The sequence below is a fragment of the Oncorhynchus keta genome, chromosome 9, assembly GCF_023373465.1.
Source record: "Oncorhynchus keta strain PuntledgeMale-10-30-2019 chromosome 9, Oket_V2, whole genome shotgun sequence".
In the NCBI taxonomy this organism is placed as follows: Eukaryota; Metazoa; Chordata; class Actinopteri; order Salmoniformes; family Salmonidae; genus Oncorhynchus; species Oncorhynchus keta.
In genome coordinates this window covers 15565086-15588585 of record NC_068429.1, presented here as the reverse complement: position 1 = coordinate 15588585, position 23500 = coordinate 15565086, and the positions used below count along the sequence as shown (strand labels likewise).

At 44.1% G+C, this 23500-nt stretch overlaps 1 protein-coding gene and 1 long non-coding RNA gene across 4 annotated transcripts in view; both read right to left on the bottom strand.

Moving 5' to 3' along the window:
• LOC118388058 (ral guanine nucleotide dissociation stimulator-like) overlaps positions 1–20781 on the bottom strand; it is a 101815-nt gene extending 81034 nt beyond the window's left edge. Inside the window, exon 1 of one of the 2 annotated variants that reach the window (XM_052525295.1) lies at positions 18937–20781. In XM_052525295.1, coding sequence (XP_052381255.1) covers positions 18937–18963 — 27 coding nt within the window. In that variant the 5' untranslated portion in view covers positions 18964–20781. Of the gene's footprint in view, positions 1–4190; positions 5141–18936 lie in introns of those variants that run through there. The other variant, XM_052525294.1, reaches the window with a different exon arrangement.
• On the bottom strand, positions 1563–4175 carry LOC127931747 (uncharacterized). 2 transcript variants are annotated; one of them, XR_008142806.1, is made up of 3 exons: positions 3787–4175; positions 3147–3706; positions 1563–3106 (listed from the first exon to the last, which is right to left on the bottom strand). It is a non-coding gene; the product is annotated as an uncharacterized LOC127931747 (long non-coding RNA). The 2 variants fall into 2 exon arrangements; XR_008142805.1 differs by having other exon boundaries at positions 1563–3306; positions 3387–3706.
• Positions 20782–23500: the final 2719 nt, after the last annotated feature.

Here is a 23500-nt window from a genome sequence, read left to right as displayed (position 1 = left end):
TGGCGAGTGTTATCCAGGTTTAAAAAAAGTAACAATGACTAAATAGCTTGTAGCTAGTTAGCTGGTTAGCTTCTGGAGGTTCTTGAGTGTGTTCTAAAAATAAAAAATAATAGCGATTACGTATCACATTGGGTGAGGCAGGTTACCGGAAGGTATAAACAAATTAAAAATCGAAAAGAGATAGAAAGTAAATATGGGTCCAGTGAGAGTTTGGGACGCGGCGATTCAGACGGTTAGCAGGCCTGTGCTAACAAGCTAACAGTTAGTAGGCCGGGGCTAAACAAGGTATCAGTTAGCGGACCGGGGCTAAACAAGCTAGCACCTTATTTAACAACTGATTGACTTAACAAAAGGCACATCTCATTAGGTGGTCCAAGCATGTCATGCATGACATGGCACGATCCATAGACTTCTAATGTGATGGGTCCACTTACAGGGCAAGGAGAAACTAATTCAGTCAAAGCTGGTTGGCTGGTGTCTGTGGAAAGATGGGAAATTATCCTCCTAATTTTGCTACTTAGTTTTGTCACTCACTAATAGTGCCTTCTCTTTCTAGAACTACCTTACATCAATCATACATGACCTGACCTATAAAAACAAACACACATCACACAAACCAGCACACACAGAACGTGTCTGAAGTTGACCGCAATGGATTCACACGCACGCCAGATACCTCTGAACCTACTTCAAACGTTCCGACAATAACTTGTCATTGTGACACGTTTTACACAGTAAAATGGCCACATTCGGTTGTAGATCATTATATCAAAGTGACACTAGATCATGTTTTGTATTGTGTTGCTTGCTTGCTACAATGCTACTCAAACCTGATTCAATGAGCATCCATGAAAGGCTGTTGCCCTGTGCCATGTTAATAATAGCGTCAGTGCACACATAAATACAGTTGAAGTCGGAAGTTTACATACACTTTAGCAAAATACAATTAAACTCAGTATTTCACAATTCCTGACATTTTATCCTAGTAACAATTCCCTGTCTTAGGTCAGTTATGATCACCCCTTTATTTTAAGAATGTGAAATGTCCGAATAATAGTAGAGAGAATGATTTACTTCAGCTTTTATTTATTTCATCACAGTCCCAGTGGGTCAGAATTTTACATACACTCAATTAGTATTTGGTAGCATTGCCTTTAAATTGTTTGACCTGGGTCAAACGTTTCAGGTAGCCTCCCCCAAGCTTCCCACAATAAGTTGGGTGAATTGTGGCCCATTCCTCCTGACAGAGCTGGTGTAACTGAGTCAGGTTTGTAAGGCCTCCTTGCTCACACAAGCTTTATCAGTTCTGCCCACAAATTTTCTATGGGTTGAGGTCAAGGCTTTGTACCTTGACCTTGTTGTCCTTAAGCCATTTTGCCACAACTTGGAAGTATGCATGGGGTCATTATCCATTTGGAAGACCCATTTGTGACCAAGCTTTATCTTCCTCACTGATGTCTTGATATGTTCCTTCAATATATCCACATCATTTTCCCTCCTCATGATGCAATCTATTTTGTGAAGTGCACCAGTCCCTCCTGCAGCAAAGCACCCCCACAACATCATGTGGTCCTTCTGTAGCTCAGTTGGTAGAGCATGGCGCTTGTAACGCCAGGGTAGTGGGTTCAATCCCCGGGACCACCCATACGTAGAATGTATGCACACATGACTGTAAGTCGCTTTGGATAAAAGCGTCTGCTAAATGGCATATATTATTATATTATTATTATTATATTATTATATATTATTATATTATGATGCTGCACCCCTGTACATCACAGTTTGGATGGTGTTCTTTGGCTTGCAAGCCTCCCCCTTTTTCCTCCAAACATAATGATGTTCATTATGGCCAAACAGTTCTATTTCTGTTTCATCAGACCAGAGGACATTTCTCTAAAAAGTACGATCTTTGTCCCCATGTGCAGTTGCAAACCGTAGTCTGGCTTTTTTTTGGCAGTTTTGGAGCAGTGGTTTCTTCCTTGCTGAACAGCCTTTCAGGTTATGTCAATATAGGACTCGTTTTACTGTGGATATAGATACTTTTGTACCCGTTTCCTCCAGCATCTTCACAAGGTCCTTTGCTGTTGTTCTGGGATTGATTTGCACTTTTCGTACCAAAGTACGTTCATCTCTAGGAGATGGAACGCGTCTCCTTGCTGAGCGGTATGACGGCTGTGTGGTCCCATGGTGTATATACTTGCCTACTATTGATTGTACAGATGAACGTGGTACCTTCAGGTGTTTGGAAATTGCTCCCAAGGATGAACCAGACTTGTGGAGGTCTACAATTTTTCTTCTGAGGTCTTGGCTGATTTCTTTTGATTTTCCCATGATGTCAAGCAAAGAGGCACTGAGTTTGAAGGTAGGCCTTGAAATACATCCACAGGTACACCTCCAATTGACTCAAATGATGTCAATTAGCCTATCAGAAGCTTCTAAAGCCATGACATCACTTTCTGGAATTTTCCAAGCTGTTTAAAGGCACAGTCAACTTGGTGTATGTAAACTTATGACCCACTGGAATTGTGATACCGTGAATTATAAGTGAAATAACTTGTCTGTAAACAATTGTTGGAACAATTACTTAAAGTAGATGTCCAAAACCGACTTTCCAAAACTATAGTTTGTTAACAAGAAATTTGTGGAGTGGTTGAAAAAATAGTTTTAATGATTCCAACCTAAGTGTATGTAAACTTCCGACTTCAACTGTACAGCTACATTCTTTCTCCTGGCCAATAAGAATAAAGTACTTCACTTAGGACCTGCCTGAGTGACCTGTTCCCATGGCGAAACCATGCTGACCAAAGCCTAAAAGAGCGACCTGACCTGATAGGCTGTCTCCTCCCCACCTCCTACCCACCAACCGGTGTGAACTTACAGATTCTACCACATAAAAGGAAACTGACCTAGGATCAGAGAAATAGTACATAAGTAAAAAATCCTCACGCCACTGTCCAGATAATGTGCACACTATAGAGTGCATATCAGTTTGCATATGCGTTCAATTCAAAGGTGAACTGTAGCATATTACACAAGCATATTGTAAGCAGTCACAACAGATTCCCACACTACCACTGTCCTAGCTCTCAGTCTCCACACCAGACATCTGCAGTCAGTGATCCCCTCTCAGTCTCCACACCAGACACCTGCAGTCAGTGATCCCCTCTCAGTCTCCACACCAGACATCTGCAGTCAGTGATCCCCTCTCAGTCTCCACACCAGACACCTGCAGTCAGTGATCCCCTCTCAGTCTCCACACCAGACACCCACAGTCAGTGATCCCCTCTCAGTCTCCACACCAGACACCTGCAGTCAGTGATCCCCTCTCAGTCTCCACACCAGACACCTACAGTCAGTGATCCCCTCTCAGTCTGCACACCAGACACCTACAGTCAGTGATCCCCTCTCAGTCTCCACACCAGACACCTACAGTCAGTGATCCCCTCTCAGTCTCCACACCAGACATCTGCAGTCAGTGATCCCCTCTCAGTCTCCACATCAGACACCCACAGTCAGTGATCCCCTCTCAGTCTCCACACCAGACACCTGCAGTCAGTGATCCCCTCTCAGTCTCCACACCAGACACCTACAGTCAGTGATCCCCTCTCAGTCTCCACACCAGACACCTACAGTCAGTGATCCCCTCTCAGTCTCCACACCAGACACCTACAGTCAGTGATCCCCTCTCAGTCTCCACACCAGACACCTGCAGTCAGTGATCCCTCCTCAGTCTCCACACCAGACACCTGCAGTCAGTGATCCCCTCTCAGTCTCCAAACCAGACACCTACAGTCAGTGATCCCCTCTCAGTCTCCACACCAGACACCCACAGTCAGTGATCCCCTCTCAATCTCCACACCAGACACATACAGTCAGTGATCCCCTCTCAGTCTCCACACCAGACACCTACAGTCAGTGATCCCCTCTCAGTCTCCACACCAGACACCCACAGTCAGTGATCCCCTCTCAGTCTCCATACCTGACACCCACAGTCAGTGATCCCCTCTCAGTCTCCACACCAGACATCTACAGTCAGTGATCCCCTCTCAGTCTCCACACCAGACATCTGCAGTCAGTGATCCCCTCTCAGTCTCCACATCAGACACCCACAGTCAGTGATCCCCTCTCAGTCTCCACACCAGACATCTGCAGTCAGTGATCCCCTATCAGTCTCCACACCAGACACCTACCAGGTGGTCCAGTATGAGAGGAACATCCAGCATGCACATCATCATGGGCTGGACCAGGGCTTGGTGGAGGCTGAAGGGGGACTTGGACCCCATGCGGCCCCCGGGACAGAGTCTTGGCTTGGGCTTGGGTGGCAGGGCGCCCCTGGCTGGGGCTGTGGTCCTCCAGCTCTCAGAGCGAAGCTGAACCAAAGGCTGAAGCTGAACCAAAGAGATCTCTCCTTATGAGTCTTCTGCTGCACTTTCCTTTATCTATTTTTCTCACTTGTTGTTTTCCAAAATGAACGAAGGGGAAAAATGTCAAAAGTAGACCAAGTAGACGCCTCTTCTTTCTACTCAGACTTCATCTTTCCTGTCTCTCTCTCCTTGTTTCTTTCTCCTTCCCTTCTCTCTCTCTCCTTGTCTCTTTCTCCTTCCCTTCTCTCTCTCTCCTTGTCTCTTTCTCCTTCCCGTCTCTCTCTCCTTGTCTCCTCTGTCTCTCTCTCTCTCTCTCTCCTTGTCTCTTTCTCTTTCCCGTCTCCTTCTCTCCTGGTCTCCTTCTCCGTCTCTCTCTCCTTTTCTCCTTCTTCGTCTTTCTCCCTCTTCTTGTCTTTTTCTCGTTCTTCGTCTCTCTCCTTGTCTCTTTCTCCTTCCCGTCTCTATCTCTCCTTGTCTCCTCTGTCTCTCTCTCTCCTTGTCTCTTTCTCTTTCCCGTCTCCCTCTCTCCTGGTCTCCTTCTCCGTCTCTCTCTCCTTGTCTCCTCTGTCTCTCTCTCTCCCCTTGTCTCTTTCTCTTTCCCGTCTCTCTCTCTCCTGGTCTCCTTCTCCGTCTCCCTCTCTCCTTGTCTCCTTCTCCTCCGCCACTCTCTCTCCTTGTCTTTTCCTTGGTCTTAAAGTTGCTGTAAGATCCTTATGACATGCTGCTACACGTTAGAGCACGCCTGTCCACTATGTTGAGACACTCACACATTGTAAACCTTAAAGGAGTGCTGGGGTGTAGGAGGCGAATCAGCGAGCAGGTACTCACCACTCCCTCGCTCTCCTCTCTGAACAGCTGCTGATAGAAGGCTATGGAGTGTTACTGGAGTGTGTGTGTGTGTGTGTGTGTGTGTGTGTGTGTGTGTGTGTGTGTGTGTGTGTGTGTGTGTGTGTGTGTGTGTGTGTGTGTGTGTGTGTGTGTGTGTGTGTTTGGGGGGGGGTGTATGAGCTAGGGGCGAGAGAGAGAGAGAGGACTATTAATGATTGAGTACCAGAGAGGGAAGAAAACAAGCTTCTACATGCTTTCTCTTCCAAGGGACCTCTGTTGCCAAGGTCAGTGATGATGCTTTGTGTGTGTGTGATCATCTAACATAAACATCTACAACACAATGGACAAATCATGTATGTGTGTTGGTGTGTGTGTGTGCCTACAGTGCTGAGGGCCATGGCTGACCAGTTTAAGAGCACTGCATTGGGAAATGTATGCATGAGCATGGAATATACAGTCAGCAGTCTCTTTCCACTGCACATAGCACAAAAAGAGCACTCTAACACGGCTGTTTTTCCTGTTCTATGCGTCTCTCTCATGTGTAAGGTTACCTGATGGCATGCCTGAACCATAAAACACCACATCAGCCACCGAATTCGGAAGTCACTGTTAAAGTATAATTACACAGGACAAGGTGCCTCGCAAATTCACCACTAAGTACACTTCACCTGCTCTTAAAAATGTTCTGTAAGTTTGTGATGAATGTTAAGTCTACACAAAAGCATAACTGGGACACAACAACAGACCGGGTAGAATGAAATATGGGGGGATCATCCGGGGTAGAACGAAATATGGGGGGATCATCCGGGGTAGAACAAAATATGGGGGTTGATCTGGGATGTGCATCCAGGACGTCCAGAGTGGAATATGTACGGGATGGGAACTTGCTCCACAGTGCTATTCCAGCTATGACTCAGATTTACCACTGACCGGAACGTGATACATGACTGTAATAAAGGAGGCTTACTCCATCTAAATGCTTTGCTCTTTTGAAAATGTGCCTCTGCCAGACACTTCTAATGATTATCAGTGTGATATCCCACCTCGGGGGAAATGTGGACATTAAGATGAATGCGGTAACACACAGAGACCAGACGCGCTTTCTTATCACATAACAAATGTCAAATTCCCTCGCTGGATGATAGCTATCAAGTCTGACGCAAAGCCGGTTGTCAGGATTGTGTTATTTCACCTTTCATCAGAGCGTGAGGTGGCAGTATGAAGGTAAACAAGGCTTGACTTCAGAGAGTCAGTGCCAAGGAGCATGGGGATCAAGGGATAGATAGCAATTATGATGATGAGGGCAAACTAAACGGATAGCTGAGGTGAAAAGGTCAAAGAATTAATTGGATATATAGAGAGTTTATGGACAGAAACAGTAATGGGTGGATTAAAGAGAGAAGATGGAGGGGAAATGCATAAACTGACAGTAAATAAAGTGCACTCAAACAAGGGATGGATGAGAACGCAGACAAACTAATTACAAACCAAGAGCTTGGGGGGAAGACTGAATCTGTGCACCAGGTATGTTAGGAAGCAGCAGCAGAACCCATATTAAGATGCAGAAGCCAAACTCAGCTGACGCCGCGGAGCTTCCGTCGTTATGGAGACAGCCGAGCACTCATGCACACTACCAGCCTTGCCCGTGTGAGTTCTGACTGCCGGCCAAGACACCAAGGCACTCCTCCAAGATGTCTCATCCTGCTTTACAAGATGTTGGTAATTCTCCAAAACCTTTCAGGCAGGTAGCCACCTCTCATGTCTTGAACATGTTTAGCCTGACAAGGAGGGAGTGCTCACTGGACAAAAAGCAAATGTTCCCGGAGCATCAAGGAGAACCCGGAACAAATGTTTAGGGAATGTTCTTTAAACCTCTATAACCTAAAGCCCAAGTAAGATTATGGCATATTACATAAATCTACAGTAAAAATAAGTACCAAGGGCTAGGAAGACCAAAGTCTTTGGGATCCCATGTCATGTGACAGGAAGTGTGAAGGATCTGGGGTCTGTTCACTGGATGATAAGTCAACTCCACTTCCTGTGGGTCATATGCTCGGTCCCATATTTATCTCCAGCTCTTTGCCTGATACCCCTTCGGTAGAAAATAAGAACATGGCTCCACCTACACCTACGGAGGTGTGATGATGGTGGTCAGGCACATCTCCATCATCATATCTTTCTATCTGCATTTCACTTCCTGAGTGTGCTGGCCACATCTTCCCCCATCCATACAGACATGTATCATGTCAACACTCCACAGAGGATCACATTTAAGTGCATGCTATATGCTTCACAACTTAATCCAAAAGTACATCATCACAGTGAGATAGCAGCTTCCTCCAGGGATGCCCAGATGTAGGGATGGAGCAGCCTCCTTCCTCTCTCTGACAGACGACAGGAGACAGAGAGGTGTGTGTGTTTGACCTCAACTGGAAGGAGAAAATGGTTGCTGTGTCAAAGAGCAGCTAAACCGGGATTTGACGATGTGGCAAAACAAGCGCTAGGCTACACACACCACCTCCTTTGTTCACATACTGTCCCTGACTGGCCAGGTGCAGCGACTGGCCAGCTGCCATGGCAACAAAGTGACCATTCCCTGCCCCCCCTCCTTAAGACACAATAGGCAGAGAGATATTTATTGAGGCCTCATTGGCAGCCCCCGTAATTACAGCTTTGCTATTCACATAGTTGTTTTGTTAGAAAGGGGACATTGACTTTCTAGCTACTGGCATTTTCATGTCTCATGTCAACTCTTCATCATGTAATAAATACTACCATGTCTGACTAGGCATATATGACACGCATTCATGTGTTTTGTCTCAGGGAAGACCCCTCGGGGGTCCTCCCAGCTGCCGAATCACAAAAGCTTATCCCCGTTGAGAGGCTTTCAACAATTAACGAGCAGCGCATCTGACTGACAGAGTAGAAAACAACTGTCTGTCAGAGGGATGGAGATGGGCTCACAGCCAAGAAGCTTCTCAGCCATCTGATGTCCTGATCCCCACTGTCTCCAGAACAGTCTAACAAGCCACCCCAGCACAGGGGAGGCCAAAGGTCAGGAGTCAGGTCGGGGGTCGTTATAGAGGCAGAACAGACACACATAAAACTGCAACAACCCACAGACGTGTCTTGCAGCAACAACAGATTATGAGACTATGATCGTCCTTTAAGATTCAAGACTTGACTGACTTATTCAAAGACTTGAGACTTGACTTCTGGCTCAATGACTTGAGACTCAACTCAGAGTCGTGCTCAATGACTTGAGACTTGTCCCAGAGTCATGGTCAATGACTTGAGAGACATAGGATGCCTTGAGAGACTTGAGTCTGACTCATCCTCAAATGCTTGAGACTTTACTCTGAATCATGCTCAAAGACTTGAGACTTTATTTATTTAACCTTTATTTAACTAGGCAAGTCAGTTAAGAACAAATTCTTATTTACAATGACGGCCTTCCCCAGCCAAACACTAACCCGGAGGAAGCTGGGCCAATTGTGATGCCGCCCTATGGGACACCCAATCACGGCCAGTTGTAATACAGCCTGGAATCAAACCAGTGTCTGTAGTAATGCCTCTACCACTGAGATGCAGTGCCTTAGACGACTGTGCCACTCGGTTCAACTCTGGTTGACTATGGTTTGTGACTCTGGTTTGTGCTCAAAGACTTGACTCGAACTTGCCCTAAGTGACTTCTGGACAGGTCTGGCACAGTCTCACTGATTTGCAGTGCACGATGATACATCTATCAGGAACAAACTCTCTCTTTATAGCAACACGTGTTTCGATGAATTGTGGCTATTATTGTGTCATAACTCAATGTACATGCTCTTTGTCTCTGAGACTTCGTGTACCATAGTGAAACAGGGTGGGCTTTGGACATCAACAGCATATATCCTCCCTGTTCCATCAACCTTTACTCGCATCTGTTTACCTTTTCTCACCTAACCGCTGACAAATCCATTGTCGGGTTTCATTACAAGAGCATTGAGGAGAAGTCACAGGGTCTGGCGCCAGAAGCTGAAATGTTAGCTCTAAAAAAAGGTTGAGTGGGAGGTTGGAGGTTGGTGCTTTACGTCCTTTATGGCGTATGATATCATGATCATCCTCCCTTGGCCTTTCATAGTCTGCAAGTCATCCCACCTGGTCAACCCCTCCATGAATGTTCCTCCATTTGGCTCTCATCACCCTTAATTCAGGACGGATGCTTCCACACCCTATCCCTGTACTGTACAGCACACACCGTCCATGCTGCACAGACATAAAGGATGTGCTTCCTTGAGCCCTCAGCAAGGGAAGCATGGTAGAGGGGAAACATGGCGATAGTGGTTGATGTCATTTATGGGGTTAGCACAGAAAACAGGAGTAAGTTATAAACCAGTGTTTACCCTGCCAGATATAATTGAGGGGAACAATGCATGTTAACTTTCCATCCATCTTTATTTGTCCAGTTACACTCACTCACTACTCCAACCTTAAATCCAAGCATATGTACAATGCTATAATTTGCACATAAAATATGTATCAATGTCGAAAACACACAAAAACACACACAAACTTTATATACAATTATAGCATTGTACAGTTTGATTGGTGCAGCCAGGCATAACCAATCAACCCCATGACCAGAGGGGCCCCAGAGTCTGATCTACCACCATTATCACACTGAAGCAAAACATGCCTACCGCTTCTATAGCAACGAGGGAAAAATAGATTATGTCACCGCTATAAGTTACTGAAGAAAGGCACAGATATAAATACTCCAAGGCATTAATAGTATCTGCTTTCTACCAGACCAGAATAAAGCATCAGCAGCTGATGCTGTTGATGTAGCAGAGAATTAATTGTGTTTTTTTCTAATAAAGACAAGGTACAGTGGGGCAAAAAAGTATTTAGTCAGCCACCAATTGTGCAAGTTCTCCCACTTAAAAAGATGAGAGGCCTGTAATTTTCATCATAGGTACACTTCAACTATGACAGACAAAATGAAAAAAAAAAATCCAGAAAACACATTGTAGGATTTTTAATGAATTTATTTGCAAATTATGGTGGAAAATAGGTATTTGGTCACCTACAAACAAGCAAGATTCCTGGCTCTCACAGGCCTGTAACTTCTTCATTAAGAGGCTCCTCTGTCCTCCACTCGTTACCTGTATTAATGGCACCTGTTTGAACTTGTTATCAGTATAAAAGACACCTGTCCACAACCTCAAACAGTTACACTCCAAACTCCACTATGGCCAAGACCAAAGAGCTGTCAAAGGACACCAGAAACAAAATTGTAGACCTGCACCAGGCTGGGAAGACTGAATCTGCAATAGGTAAGCAGCTTGGTTTGAATAAATCAACTGTGGGAGCAAGTATTAGGAAATGGAAGACATACAAGACCACTGATAATCTCCCTCGATCTGGGGCTCCACGCAAGATCTCACCCTGTGGGGTCAAAAAGAATGCTGAGTTGCATCCAAAGAACACCATACCTACTGTGAAGCATGGGGGTGGAAACATCATGCTTTGGGGCTGTTTTTCTGCAAAGGGACCAGGACGACTGATCCGTGTAAAGGAAAGAATGAATGGGGCCATGTATCGTGAGATTTTGAGTGAAAACCTCCTTCCATCAGCAAGGGCATTGAAGATGAAATGTGGCTGGGTCTTTCAGCATGACAATGATCCCAAACACACCGCCCAGGCAACGAAGGAGTGGCTTCGTAAGGAGCATTTCAAGGTCCTGGAGTGGCCTAGCCAGTCTCCAGATCTCAGCCCCAAAACATCACTGCTCTAGAGGTCTGCATGGAGGAAAATACCAGCAACAGTGTGTGAAAACCTTGTGAAGACTTACAGAAAACGTTTGACCTCTGTCGTTGCCAACAAAGGGTATATAACAAAGTATTGAGATAAACCTTTGTTATTGACCAAATACTTATTTTCCACCATAATTTGCAAATAAATTAATAAAAAATCCTACAATGTGATCTTCTGGATTTTTGTTCTCATTTTGTCTGTCATCCATCTGTTTGTGTACCCATGATGAAAATTACAGGCCTCTCTCATCTTTTTAAGTGGGAGAACTTGCACAATTGGTGGCTGACTAAATACTTTTTTGTCCCACTGTACATCTGGGGCGTCCGGGAACACCATGCACAGCCAATCAAGGCGACAGCACTGCAGACAGGCACACAAACAGAGCCTCAGTCGTGACACTATTGTTAGTGGCAAATGACCTGTGTTCTGTTGGGCATTGCCTACCGTCTGTGAGGAGGGGGGGTGTAAACCAGGTGCAGCCTATCATTCAATTAGCAACCAAGGGACAGAGGCGGGGAGAAGCCTCACCCAGCACTACATAAGGCCTTTTCAGAAGGAAGGAAGTGAGAAAATGGAATGAGGTGCAGAGAGATGCATCCCAATACTAAAAAAAATAGACTATCCTGGATAGTAATGCAAATAGTTGTTGCTACATTATCTTGTCAGTAAACATGTTATCTTAACTCACATCTCTTTGCCTCATCCATACAGCTAATAACACAACAGTTGGTGTCAGCAGTGGGATCGAGCACTGCAGGTATAGTCACAACAAGTGAAGAACTGACTACACACTTAGAAAAAATGGTTCTTCGGCCAGCTAACTTTAGCATATTCGCTAGCTAGCACAGCAAAGGAATTCATTGTGATTGAATTATAATGTCAATACTAGCTAAAGTGGTTAGCTAGCTTGGAGGTAGTATTTAGTGTTGTGTGCATTGTGTCTGTGCACTTAGCTAGCTACAATCCCATAGCCTACATTTCATTTGAAATATGACTGGCTCATGACATTTAATCATGTATTTACAGAGAAAATGCCCCATTTATTTTTGTTGTCTGTTGGCCTCCCCACGTGGGAGTTTCTGCTCTCTGATTGGCTCAAAGTCAAGTTATTGGCCACTGACGAGCATTGCGTTTCTACAATTGCAAATGCCAGGTTCGTCGCTAGCGGGTCGGCACACAGCGGGTACCATTTTTGTTCTAGCTAGAGAAAAAACACCTTTCTACAGAAGGTTCTACATAGAACCCAAAAGGGCTCTACCTGGAACCCAAAAGTGTTCTCCTATGGGAACAGCTAGCTAAACATTTGGCTATGGACTTGCACTGGCAGTATGGGATTATGGAGAGTGAATTAAATTGTTTCTTCGTCATCTTGCTAGGTAGTTAGCTGTGGCCATCTGGCTAGTATCAACAAGGGCTTTCCACAAAATAGCAACATTAGAGCAGCTAGCAAGCTAACATTGGGTTCTAGACCATTAACTAAGCAACACAGAAGGACATGCATTGCCAAACAACACTACTGCCACCTTCTGGTTTGGAGTATTTTAACAAGGCTGAGTGGCTGACGACTTCAAGTTCTTTGCTGTGTGAACACAAAAGAGATTATACTAAGTACTGTCTGCAGTCAAACGTTTTACAATCCTTCCGGTGTCTCTGGGCTATTCGTCAGTGAGTGAGAGAAAGCAAGTGAGAGAGAGAGAGAGAGAGAGAGAGAGAGAGAGAGAGAGAGAGATGGAAAAAGGACGAAATAGAGAGACAGAGATAGAGAGAAACAGAGAGAGAGTGTGTATGTTTGCTTGTTCTGTGATTGATATTGAAGGTTAATCAGTGAGAGTGAGGGGTGTGTGCATAATAATATGTATTTGTGAGTGAATAGATGTCACCAGTGACATAACTACTCTGTATAACACATTCAAGCCAAACCAAACCAATCAAACGCACCCAATCAAAACACACCAAACCAATCAAACACATTGACTAGGCTAAAACTAGACTTTTAACATTATTTCCTTTCCGCAGTTTCAGGCTTCTCAACGATAACTCCACGGACGGCTACAAAACGACAACACATTTAAGCTTCAAGCAGCTCTCACTACTAGCCTACATGAGGATGGCACAACACCTTCGGCCTCTCGCGGTCATACACACTAACACCCAGGCAGAAACAACAACTAGTGTTCCCTAACATTGTGACAGCGTGACCTTAGGCTGGTGACCAGAGGTCAGACTCCATTCAACTCCTCGTATTGTCTCCTTGCCAAAGGAAGTGGCATTTACCCGCCCTCACGTTCTTCATGATTGCACTCCTTTGTCTGCCTATGAGCGTAATGGAGGCAAAAAAACTCAAACATGAACAAAGGTCTCGACAAGTAGACCACGCGCAGCTACGAGAAACCATGTTAACGGTTGATTGTAACGGACAGAACATTTTTGTGCGGCCATTGGCCAATGAACCGCAAGTGTCGCTCATGGTTCGTGGTTGCTCATTAGCTACACTGCTCGTAATTAGATCATATTCATATCGTCGACCTTGAGTTCATTATAATGAGAGAGAGGGGAGGGGGATTATGGGAAGGTGGCTGGCTGGCCCTTTGTGACATCATCCCCTGTAGTGGTTGGTTGGGGGAGTTGTTGATGATGATTGATGAGGGCAGTGTGTCATGTGACTTCCCATAAAGCACGGATGACTGTCAGGCCCTATTCCTAGAGGAGCTGACGCCATAGAATTACAATGGGTATAAAATACATTACAATTCAAATCCATGTTCCGTGATGTGTGGTTTGGTGGCCATATTGGGTGTACTATTTGGACTGTTTGGTTAATTGATAGTTATCCTTATTCGGAAATTAGTTTGGATATGTGTTCTCTTTGGCCATTGCAAGGAATGTATAAATGTACACAATGTACAAATAGAATGAACTCACTGACAATTCGTAATATCACGTTCACCAAATCAGCATGATACTGTGAAAAGCTGTGAAGTTCATTAACCGTATTCATGATGATTATTTTCCCATTGCTCTTTCGTTTCACAAAGCAGAGGTTTCATGTCCTGTGAACACGTGCAACTTTTTTCAGCCTTTTTATAACGTTCTTCTCCTGAGCTTTCAAAAGAAGTCCCTGTATACAAGTACCAGCACAGCGAGCAGAAACCTCTGGAAAAGACCAGCTCACACTGTAAACCAGTGGTTCCCAAACCTCTCCTCGGGGACCCCCAGTCGTTCCATGTATTTAATCTATTCCAGAGTTAGCACACCTGAGTCAACTTACCAACTAATCATCAACCCTGAATGTGAATCGGTGAGCTAGTTCAAGGCTACAACAAAGATATGAAACATCTGGGGGTCACAGAGGAGAGGTTTGAGAACCACAGCTGTAAACAGTTGGGTCGGGCAACAATTCACCGGAGTGACAGAGACACCTACTGGACATACCAGGTCACACAACTCTATCTCAGCTGGTTCCAATGTATCGTCCAACTCACACCAAAACCTGAAGCACCTACTTCCTCATGTTAACCCAAGCAATAGAAGATATGTAGATAGTTAACGTGTGTAAATTATGCTTAGGAGCTATTTAAGTTGTGATGGTCACATATCCTACAAACTAAAAACTATATTTGTGAAACCCCACGAATGCATAATAATTTCATACAGCCATCCTTTTCAAGTCGTCTCCTACAATGCCCTCATTTTTGAAGGCAGTGCAACGGCAGTGAGTACAGTTCTGTCTCAGTGAATTGGAGGACTCCCCATTTTCCCCCAGTGGTCCGAGCTGGGCTGTCTGCCAACGGGGGCTTAGGTCCACAGGCTTGGCTGTCTAACCTGTTAGCATAGCAACGCTCTCGCAAAGGGGGCAGCAGAGGACACAGAGTGTGTGATCTGTTTTATAGGGGCTACTCTAAAATTTATGTTCACACTATACTGTACATAGGCTGCCATTCCTGAAGTCAGACATACTAGTACTAGGCAACATGCGTGCACACACACACACACACACACTCACAAATACAAACACATATATCTGTTTTCGAGAACACTCATTCTCATAACCAAAAGTTTACTAAGGGTCACAGACAGCAGTGTCAATCTCCGGTTCCTGTGTCAAATTACAAACACATTATAAGTGGGGGGTCCTACAGTGCTTCCTGTATCACAGACGCACGCGTGCACACACAAGCATGCATCCACACATGCACGCACACACACAGCAATACTTTGGTTGCACAGAGAGAGACTGATCTGGCTGGGGTGAATGGGTGTGCTTGGCCGCACAATAAGACTGATCTGGCTGGGGTGAATGGGTGTGCTTGGCCGCACAATAAGACTGATCTGGCTGGAGTGAATGGGTGTGCATGGCCGCACAATGAGACAGATCTGGCTGGGGTGAATGGGTGTGCTTGGCCGCACAATGAGACTGATCTGGCTGGGGTGAATGGGTGTGCTTGGCCGCACAATGAGACTGATCTGGCTGGGGTGAATGGGTGTGCTTGGCCGCACAATGAGACGGATCTGGCTGGGGTGAATGGGTGTGCTTGGCCGCACAATGAGACTGATCTGGCTGGGGTGAATGGGTGTGCTTGGCCGCACAATGAGACTGATCTGGCTGGGGTGAATGGGTGTGCTTGGCCGCACAATGAGACTGATCTGGCTGGGGTGAATGGGTGTGCTTGGCCGCACAATGAGACTGATCTGGCTGGGGTGAATGGGTGTGCTTGGCCGCACAATGAGACTGATCTGGCTGGGGTGAATGGGTGTGCTTGGCCGCACAATGAGACTGATCTGGCTGGGGTGAATGGGTGTGCTTGGCCGCACAATGAGACTGATCTGGCTGGGGTGAATGGGTGTGCTTGGCCGCACAATGAGACTGATCTGGCTGGGGTGAATGGGTGTGCTTGGCCGCACAATGAGACTGATCTGGCTGGGGTGAATGGGTGTGCTTGGCCGCACAATGAGACTTATCTGGCTGGGGTGAATAGGTGTGCTTGGCCGCACAATGAGACTGATCTGGCTGGGGTGAATGGGTGTGCTTGGCCGCACAATGAGACTGATCTGGCTGACAAATCGCATGAAAGAGAAGGAAAGCAGAAAGAGCCACAGTCTGTAAGATTTCTACTAATTTTAACTAATGAAATAGCCTACACCCCTTGATTTGGAAAAATATGACTTCAAAATAGCTTCATAATCAGATTAGTACAGCTGTCTTATTGAGTCATGCTTAAAAATGAAGACCTACTACTGCATTCATGTTTTTGTTGTCATAGGAGGCTTGCAGAGTGTAGCTTTAAAGACTAAAGGAACAGAGAGAAACCGAGATTGGAAGTGTAGCTAATCGAGGACACGAAGTTTCTGAAAATGTACAAAGTGTCTATCTATCGATCCCTCCCGGATACATTCCAACGCAGCATCTGTCACTCTACCCTCTTATCTGTTATTTATTGACCTGGCTCTAGCTCAAGCCCAGCGAGACTTCACAATCTCACACCTACAACTCTCTCCAGCCCATTTGTTCCCATTCAGACTGCCAGAGAATGAGATCTAAACTGAAACGGCTTCCCAGTTCCCACACTGAGTTTGCCTAACATTAGCACCACAAGTTAAAGGTGTACTTTACCATACTGAGGCCTCAATATGTGGGAATATCCAGCCTGGTCTCAGAGCATTACGTATTATTCTGATGCAAAACGTCCGATATAGTATGAATTCTAACGTTAGCTAGACTAAGGGTTAGGGGTCAGGGTTAAGCTTAGTGTTAAGTTTAGGAGTTAGATTAAAGGGTTGGGGGAAGGGTTAGCTAACTTGTTAAGTAGTTTCAAAGTAGCTAAAAAGCACTAAGTAGTTGAAAAGTTTCTAAAATACTAAAGTTGTCCGTGATGACATTCAAACTTGCAACCTTATGATCGCTAGAAGTTTGCGTTATACGCCCACCCATCCAACCACCCTACTTAATTAACCATCTGTCTTAGTAACCATACCAAACGTAACATACAGGATTTACATTTAGATCTAGTCTATGAGACCAGGCTGGTTATCCAATGTTGCAGTGCTGCACCCGCTAATGTCTTGTGGCCATTAAATACAAGTCCTCCAGGTAATAGTGAAAGGAAGATCTGGGTCAAATGCATTTGAGGAGCTCCAAGGTAATCGGACCAATGTACAATGCATTAAGATGAATAAATAAGTCATAGAGGAATACACTGTAACTAGGTGAAACAGAGAGAGAGAGAGAGACAGACAGACACCCGGGAGAGTTCAAACAGTAAGCAGTAACAAACAAAAAACAGATATACTGACAAAAATCACAGTAACAAAATATTTTATGAAAAGATGGATTCAACTTTATATTATGGACCAACACCTTGTATTTACTTGATAATAAAGTAATTACATAGGTTGGTAGTGCAACTACATCGTAGGTACATGTTGTAAATTGTTTCATATCACCAAACTTGTGGAACTGGTGTGGTAGTGCCGCTCCAGGCCTGGAGTTGGAGAACTCTGCAGTAAGGGAACAGCACAACCACCTACTCCTTCTGCGACCCCCAGAGTCGGACCAACAAACAAACCAACGACGGCCCCCCACGGCCCCCCAGTGCTCACCCCTTCGGACCTTCCCAAAACACGTGCAACAAATGGAGCCTCCTGGGCCGGAATCTCAATGGATTTTGAATGCCTTAGGAGGTGAAATGGAACAGTATTACTCTGTGGCCAACAGGTCATATGACATGGATGGAGTGTGAGAGGATGATGAGGTTGGGTCTAATGCGCTTATGTGACTTCCTCTCCTCGTCTCCTACACGTGTTGCCTTTGGATTGATTCCTTCTTGTAAAATGTTTTGTGACATTCCATCATATCACGTGCTCCCGAGTGGTACACCGGTCTAAGGCACTGTATCTCAGTGCTAGAGGTGTCACTACAGACCCTGGTTCGATTCCAGGCTGTATCACAACCGGACGTGATTTGGAGTCCCATAAGGCTGGACACAATTGGCCCAGTATTGTCCGGGTTTGGCCGGTGTAGGCCATCATTGTAAATAAGAATTTGTTCTTAACTGACTTGCCAAGTTAAATAGCGGTTAGAGCATTGGGACATTAACCGAAAGTTGGCTTGTTCAAATACAAGGTGAAAAGTCTGTCAATGTGACCTTGAGAAAGGCACTTGACCCTAATTTGTTCCAGGGGCGTCATACTACTATGGCTGTAAAACTGCATATATCCTGTGTATGTGACAAAACATTTAATTTTATTTGTATTTTTTAGTGTAGAGGAAATGTGGTGGAGGATAACTTCCTTAATACCCCCATAACCTCCCTCATTGGCTTTGTTAACATAGTGTGACTGACATTTACAGGATGATTTCTGCTAAAGCACAGAAAAACGCCATATCAACATTTTAGAGCATCTCAGGATGAAATGTTTTTCAGGATTTAGTATGGGGAACACACATTCTCTCTCTCACACATACACAGTACTCTAGGCTATTTTATAACAAGCTTTTCTGACCCATCATGTTGAGGAAGGAGGGAGGGCAGTGCTGTACACTACACCATCCCATGTCCCCCGCACTGCCCTCGTTCTGCATGCCATGACAGATGTACAAAAGACATGGCCTTGTGCCAGGCCCTAATCTCTTTTGTAAAGACCATACAATGATGATCCCCTGCCTGGGGAAGTTATTTGAATAGTGCATTATTATGGTAATTCATTCCAAACCATTCTAGCAACTGCGTCCTAGCAGGTTGTTTATCTTAGTTTTTATTCTGAATGCTGTTTTTGCATTTACCGTGAGAAAGTAAATAAATAGGGCTTATATATAGCGATCAAGCTTTGTCTCTTTAAATGTCTGTCCGGGTACCCTATAACTTCAACTAGAGCAACAGATGAAAAAAAACGAATTACTTCACCTTTGCCAAAAATAATTTAAAGCAAACTATAAGTATTTTGTTACCTGTGTATCCAGCATCATCATCATCATCTTCTTCTTGGATTCATATCCCCTTCCTTTTCTTTTCCTGGCAAATCTCGACGCGTCGTGAGGCACTCCTACAATAAAACTCTCCACATTTCGAGCGAAACAGCCAAAAACCCACTGACAGCGCACTTGAAACGTGTCGAATTCCCCGTGACTGTAGTAGCCTAGTGCTCGTGGCTTGTACAGTGCAATATCCTCGGAATACAACAGTCGTGTACAGATGTGTCATCAATTCCACCTCTGTTGATGACACTCACTAAAAATCAGACTGTAAGCATTAAAAAAGCTTATCGCACTTGAAAGTTAGACTAATAGCCGAGTAAGAAAAATATCCTCAGTAATGGAAAAGACACTTGTTTCAAATCAAGTGGGCCACATATGGTTTCTATTCAGGGTGATAAACCCGCAGTCCGTTTTTTTATCCAGAAATGTGTGGCGGAGCTTGGACAAATAACATTGAGAAAAATAGAAAAATAGATCACAGTGGGACAATATTAGAATAAAAAACAAACGGCCTTCACTTCATGCATGGATAGGCCATATATTCAATGACAGTTATATGCTGTATCTATATTTACATTTTAGTAATGTATCTGACGCTATTATTTAGAGCCACTTAAAGGACCAATTAAGGTTACGTGCCTTGCTCAAGGGCACATCGACAGATGTTTCACCTAGTCGCCTCGGGGATTCGAACCAGCGACTTTTCTGTTACTGGTACCTGCCCCACTATCTGTGTGAAACGGGATGTTTGCTTGGTTCGAAAATTAACTCTTGATTATATCGAGGTTGCGCCCTTTAAATTCTCAATTCGATTCATTTCATTTGACACTTGGAGACCGAGTGGAATGGATACGATCCCGATAGACACAATAATTCAATGTTGGCCTTGAAAGAAATATGTAAAAGTCAGTTACATTATGAAATATGAATTTAAAAAACGGCATAGGGCTATAAATCAGCGATATCCATGTACAATTCAATTGATATTCTCTCTCAGCCACTCCACCTCATAACATGATGCTGAAGGCACAGATGGATGACAGGGCGATTCCGATTTCTGGGTCATCTTTTCCTATTGCATTTTTCCCGACAAGATGCCATCACATTTTATGATTTTGTTTTGGATATGATCCAACCATTAGCTTATAGTCATTATAATCATACAATTAATAAGCCCAACATGTATTTTCAGAGCTGGGTGCACATGTCGATATATGTATATCCAGAGGCTCCCGTTTCTATAATTATCCCAGTGTCTCCTTCATCAAAATATTCTCCTGACACAAAATGGATGGTCTCTCCAATGTCTTGCTTTTTCATATTCTTCTCTGAGCAGACTCCTTCGGGATGTGTGGAATCGTTGTCATATCCCTCCTTCATATGCCTCTGAGGTGTTGGCTGTTCCGTTGAGAAAAAAATACTAACCCCATAAATAGCATGGTGAGAAGCGAGTCCTGTCTTAGCCAAGCAGACGCATTTAAATACAGAACGAGAAAGGTGGACATGTACAAATAAACGACATGTACAAGTAAACGAAAAATCACTGGCATCCACAACGCACGATGTTAGCAAATGAAATTGGAATGCTTCGGTACCCACGAGCTGTTATTGACGAGGCTGGGATGCCTGTGTCTTGGGCTTTACCTCAATTTCGCAGCATACCCTGCCCCGGAGCGGATTGTCATTTCTGAGCCCCGAAGCAAGCATAAAATCATTAATTCTCAAAATTGTCCCAGTGTTGTTCCTTGGTGTAGTCCCTGTCGGGCAGAATAATCAGTCGCGCTCCCCGCCAGCCGGTTGTCGATGAGATGAAGAACAGAGGGAATACGGACAAACCTCACGACCCACTCGCGCTGAATTCTGCGTGCGCAGCCAGCCAGGGCATTTGACCTCAATCTGAAATAGCTACATTACGAACATGAATATAATCTATATTGGGTGGCTGCTGTAGTCTAGTGTAGCTGTCACCAAAAACTCAAAGCCGGCATTAAAAACTAATGCCTAGTATGGGGCCTTCGTAACGTCATATGATAGGCTAGACTGGTGTGCAAATGTATCGTAGATTAAATGTAGGCTATTTAGTCAAATACAATACTGTGCCACACACTGGCCCTATGTTTGTCAAATAACTAACATTTATTTTACGGAAATTATAAAGTTATATTCCTCTCTTTAAAGCCCTTGGTGTTTAGCTCGTGTGAGAGACTGGTAGAATATACAGAATATTCCCGTGATGCCTGGTCTGGCAGATGCGACAAGACTCCTCGTAACCCGCTACGATTTCGGATTTCCCAAGTCAAACACAACACTGATATTTTGTAAGATTGACACATTCAACATGGGCCTACTATAAAACGTTGACAACAACCTATCATCGCTAACAGAGGAAAAATAATCATGGGCACCAAGTGGTCTATGGTGCAAGTAAGGGAGGGGTTTCCATGGAAACAAGCTGCTGAAAGCTCAGTCCCAAACCAAGTTTAATAACCATGTACCATAACCATGTGGCAGGATTTCTAAATTCTGGAAGTCATTGTATATTTTTACCAATCATTCAACCATAGTCCCATCATCAAGGTTCAGATATGTATACAAAATAGCCTAAGTATTTGAATCAAATAGCCGTGATTGAATTAAATTAAAGTAATACTTTTTCAAGACAGGTCAAAAGCAGAACATCAATAGTGAAAATGTCCGATACAATTGACAGAATCTCACAATTATTTAATTTAAACCATCATTGAAATATTTATTGTTCAGTTGCAAACACTGTAAACACCAGTATAGAACTCCAATACTAAGATACTGTATATACCCATACAAAAATGTAGTCATGCAAAAAAAACAAGAGAAGAGTGTCATACAGACAGACACGCATACACACGCAGCATACACTTATGCATACGAACAAACACACACAGTTCATAAAGAGTTAAACTGTTTCAGGATGAAAATACATAGAGCAGAGTACACATGAAAAATAACTTATCAGATGTGGACGCTTCATATCCCAGCTCGAAAAAGCTACTTCAGTTTACAACATCCCTTAGACCAATGCTGCCCATGGTTAATATTTAACATGGTAGCAATACAAATGTTACATAGTAGCAATAAGATAACTATTAGAAAGAGAGAGTAAAGATTGATGTTAATAACCAAAGACTGGTGTTTTCCGCCACACAAATATATTAATTAGGAGAAATGTTATTTATCTGCTAGACATTCATTCTGACCCGCTTTCTCACCATCCCACCCTTGTGTGACTGTCCTTGTCTATCAGTGTTTTGTTACTTGTCATGTTTGTTTGTGGACCCAGGATGAATAGCTGCTGCCTCTGCAAAAGCGGTGTGATGCATTTTTTTTATCATACCAGCTGTATTTCTGTATATTGAAAGTTATACATCTTGAAAACTTGATTGCTGACATGCAAAACATTTTTGGAACATTCTCAAAAATGGACTAATGAAACAAATACCAAAAGATAGTTTTGGGGTGGAATTTTCCTTTAAGGAGAGGGAGGAGACATTACATTGAAAGGAAGTGATTTAGAAGCTTTGGAACTCAGCCAATCACTCAAGTTCACCAGGGAAGATGCAGTTGGGATTAAGTCTCCCTTGGTTAAGAGCCCTTAAAGCACAGACAATCGATCTAAACATGACACCTCTCTTTTCCCTCCTATTTCACAAGCTATTAAACAGAAGGGGTGAGAGGAAGCAGTTTTGTATCAGAAACATTGCTGTGCCATGCAAGTGGACACATGCTACAACCCCATGCTGTACTCACCACGGTCACCAACTACCCACAATGCACTGTGATAAATATGGTTGTTGGATGAGAGGAGCAACCATATTGTCCCCAGTCAGTCAAGCAATGACTGTAAACAAAAATACTGTTTCTACAGTTATCCACCGGAAACCGTTTGACTACCAGTCACGTCTCTCATGTAAAGGATTTTAGAGAGAAGCTGAACTTTCTCTGACCTGTCAGTCATCTACAAATTCACTATGACGCCCATTACCAAGAACCAGATGGACCAAGTTCACGCCTTTATTTTATTTTGCGAAAGGAAATCAAAATCAACTTTGAAAATGGTGGGACTACTATTGTTCTGCTTTACTTAACCCACTTGTCTGCTAAACAACGACACCATCTTTGTGGTGGGTGTAGCCAATATAAACCTCATAAATATTTTAATACTTTTCGAAATATTGTTTTTCTTCCTGGCCTAGTCTACAGACTTCAGAGCTCTGCAGCGAAGAGCCTGTGTCCCATTCTCTCCCCTCTTACACTGCTTCACACCCCCACGTTTCTTCCTGGCCTTGTCTACAGACTTCAGAGCTCTGCAGCGAAGAGCCTGTGTCCCATTCTCTTACACTGCTTCACGCCCCCACATGTTTCTTCTGTCAGCTTGCTCCGCTCCCTTTTCAGATGCAGAGCCATTGGTGACCTCACCTTACAAAACCAATATGGATGGAGGAAACACCCCCATGTGTTACTAATAACCCCACAATGCTGGGGCTCTGTGGTCTACATTAAA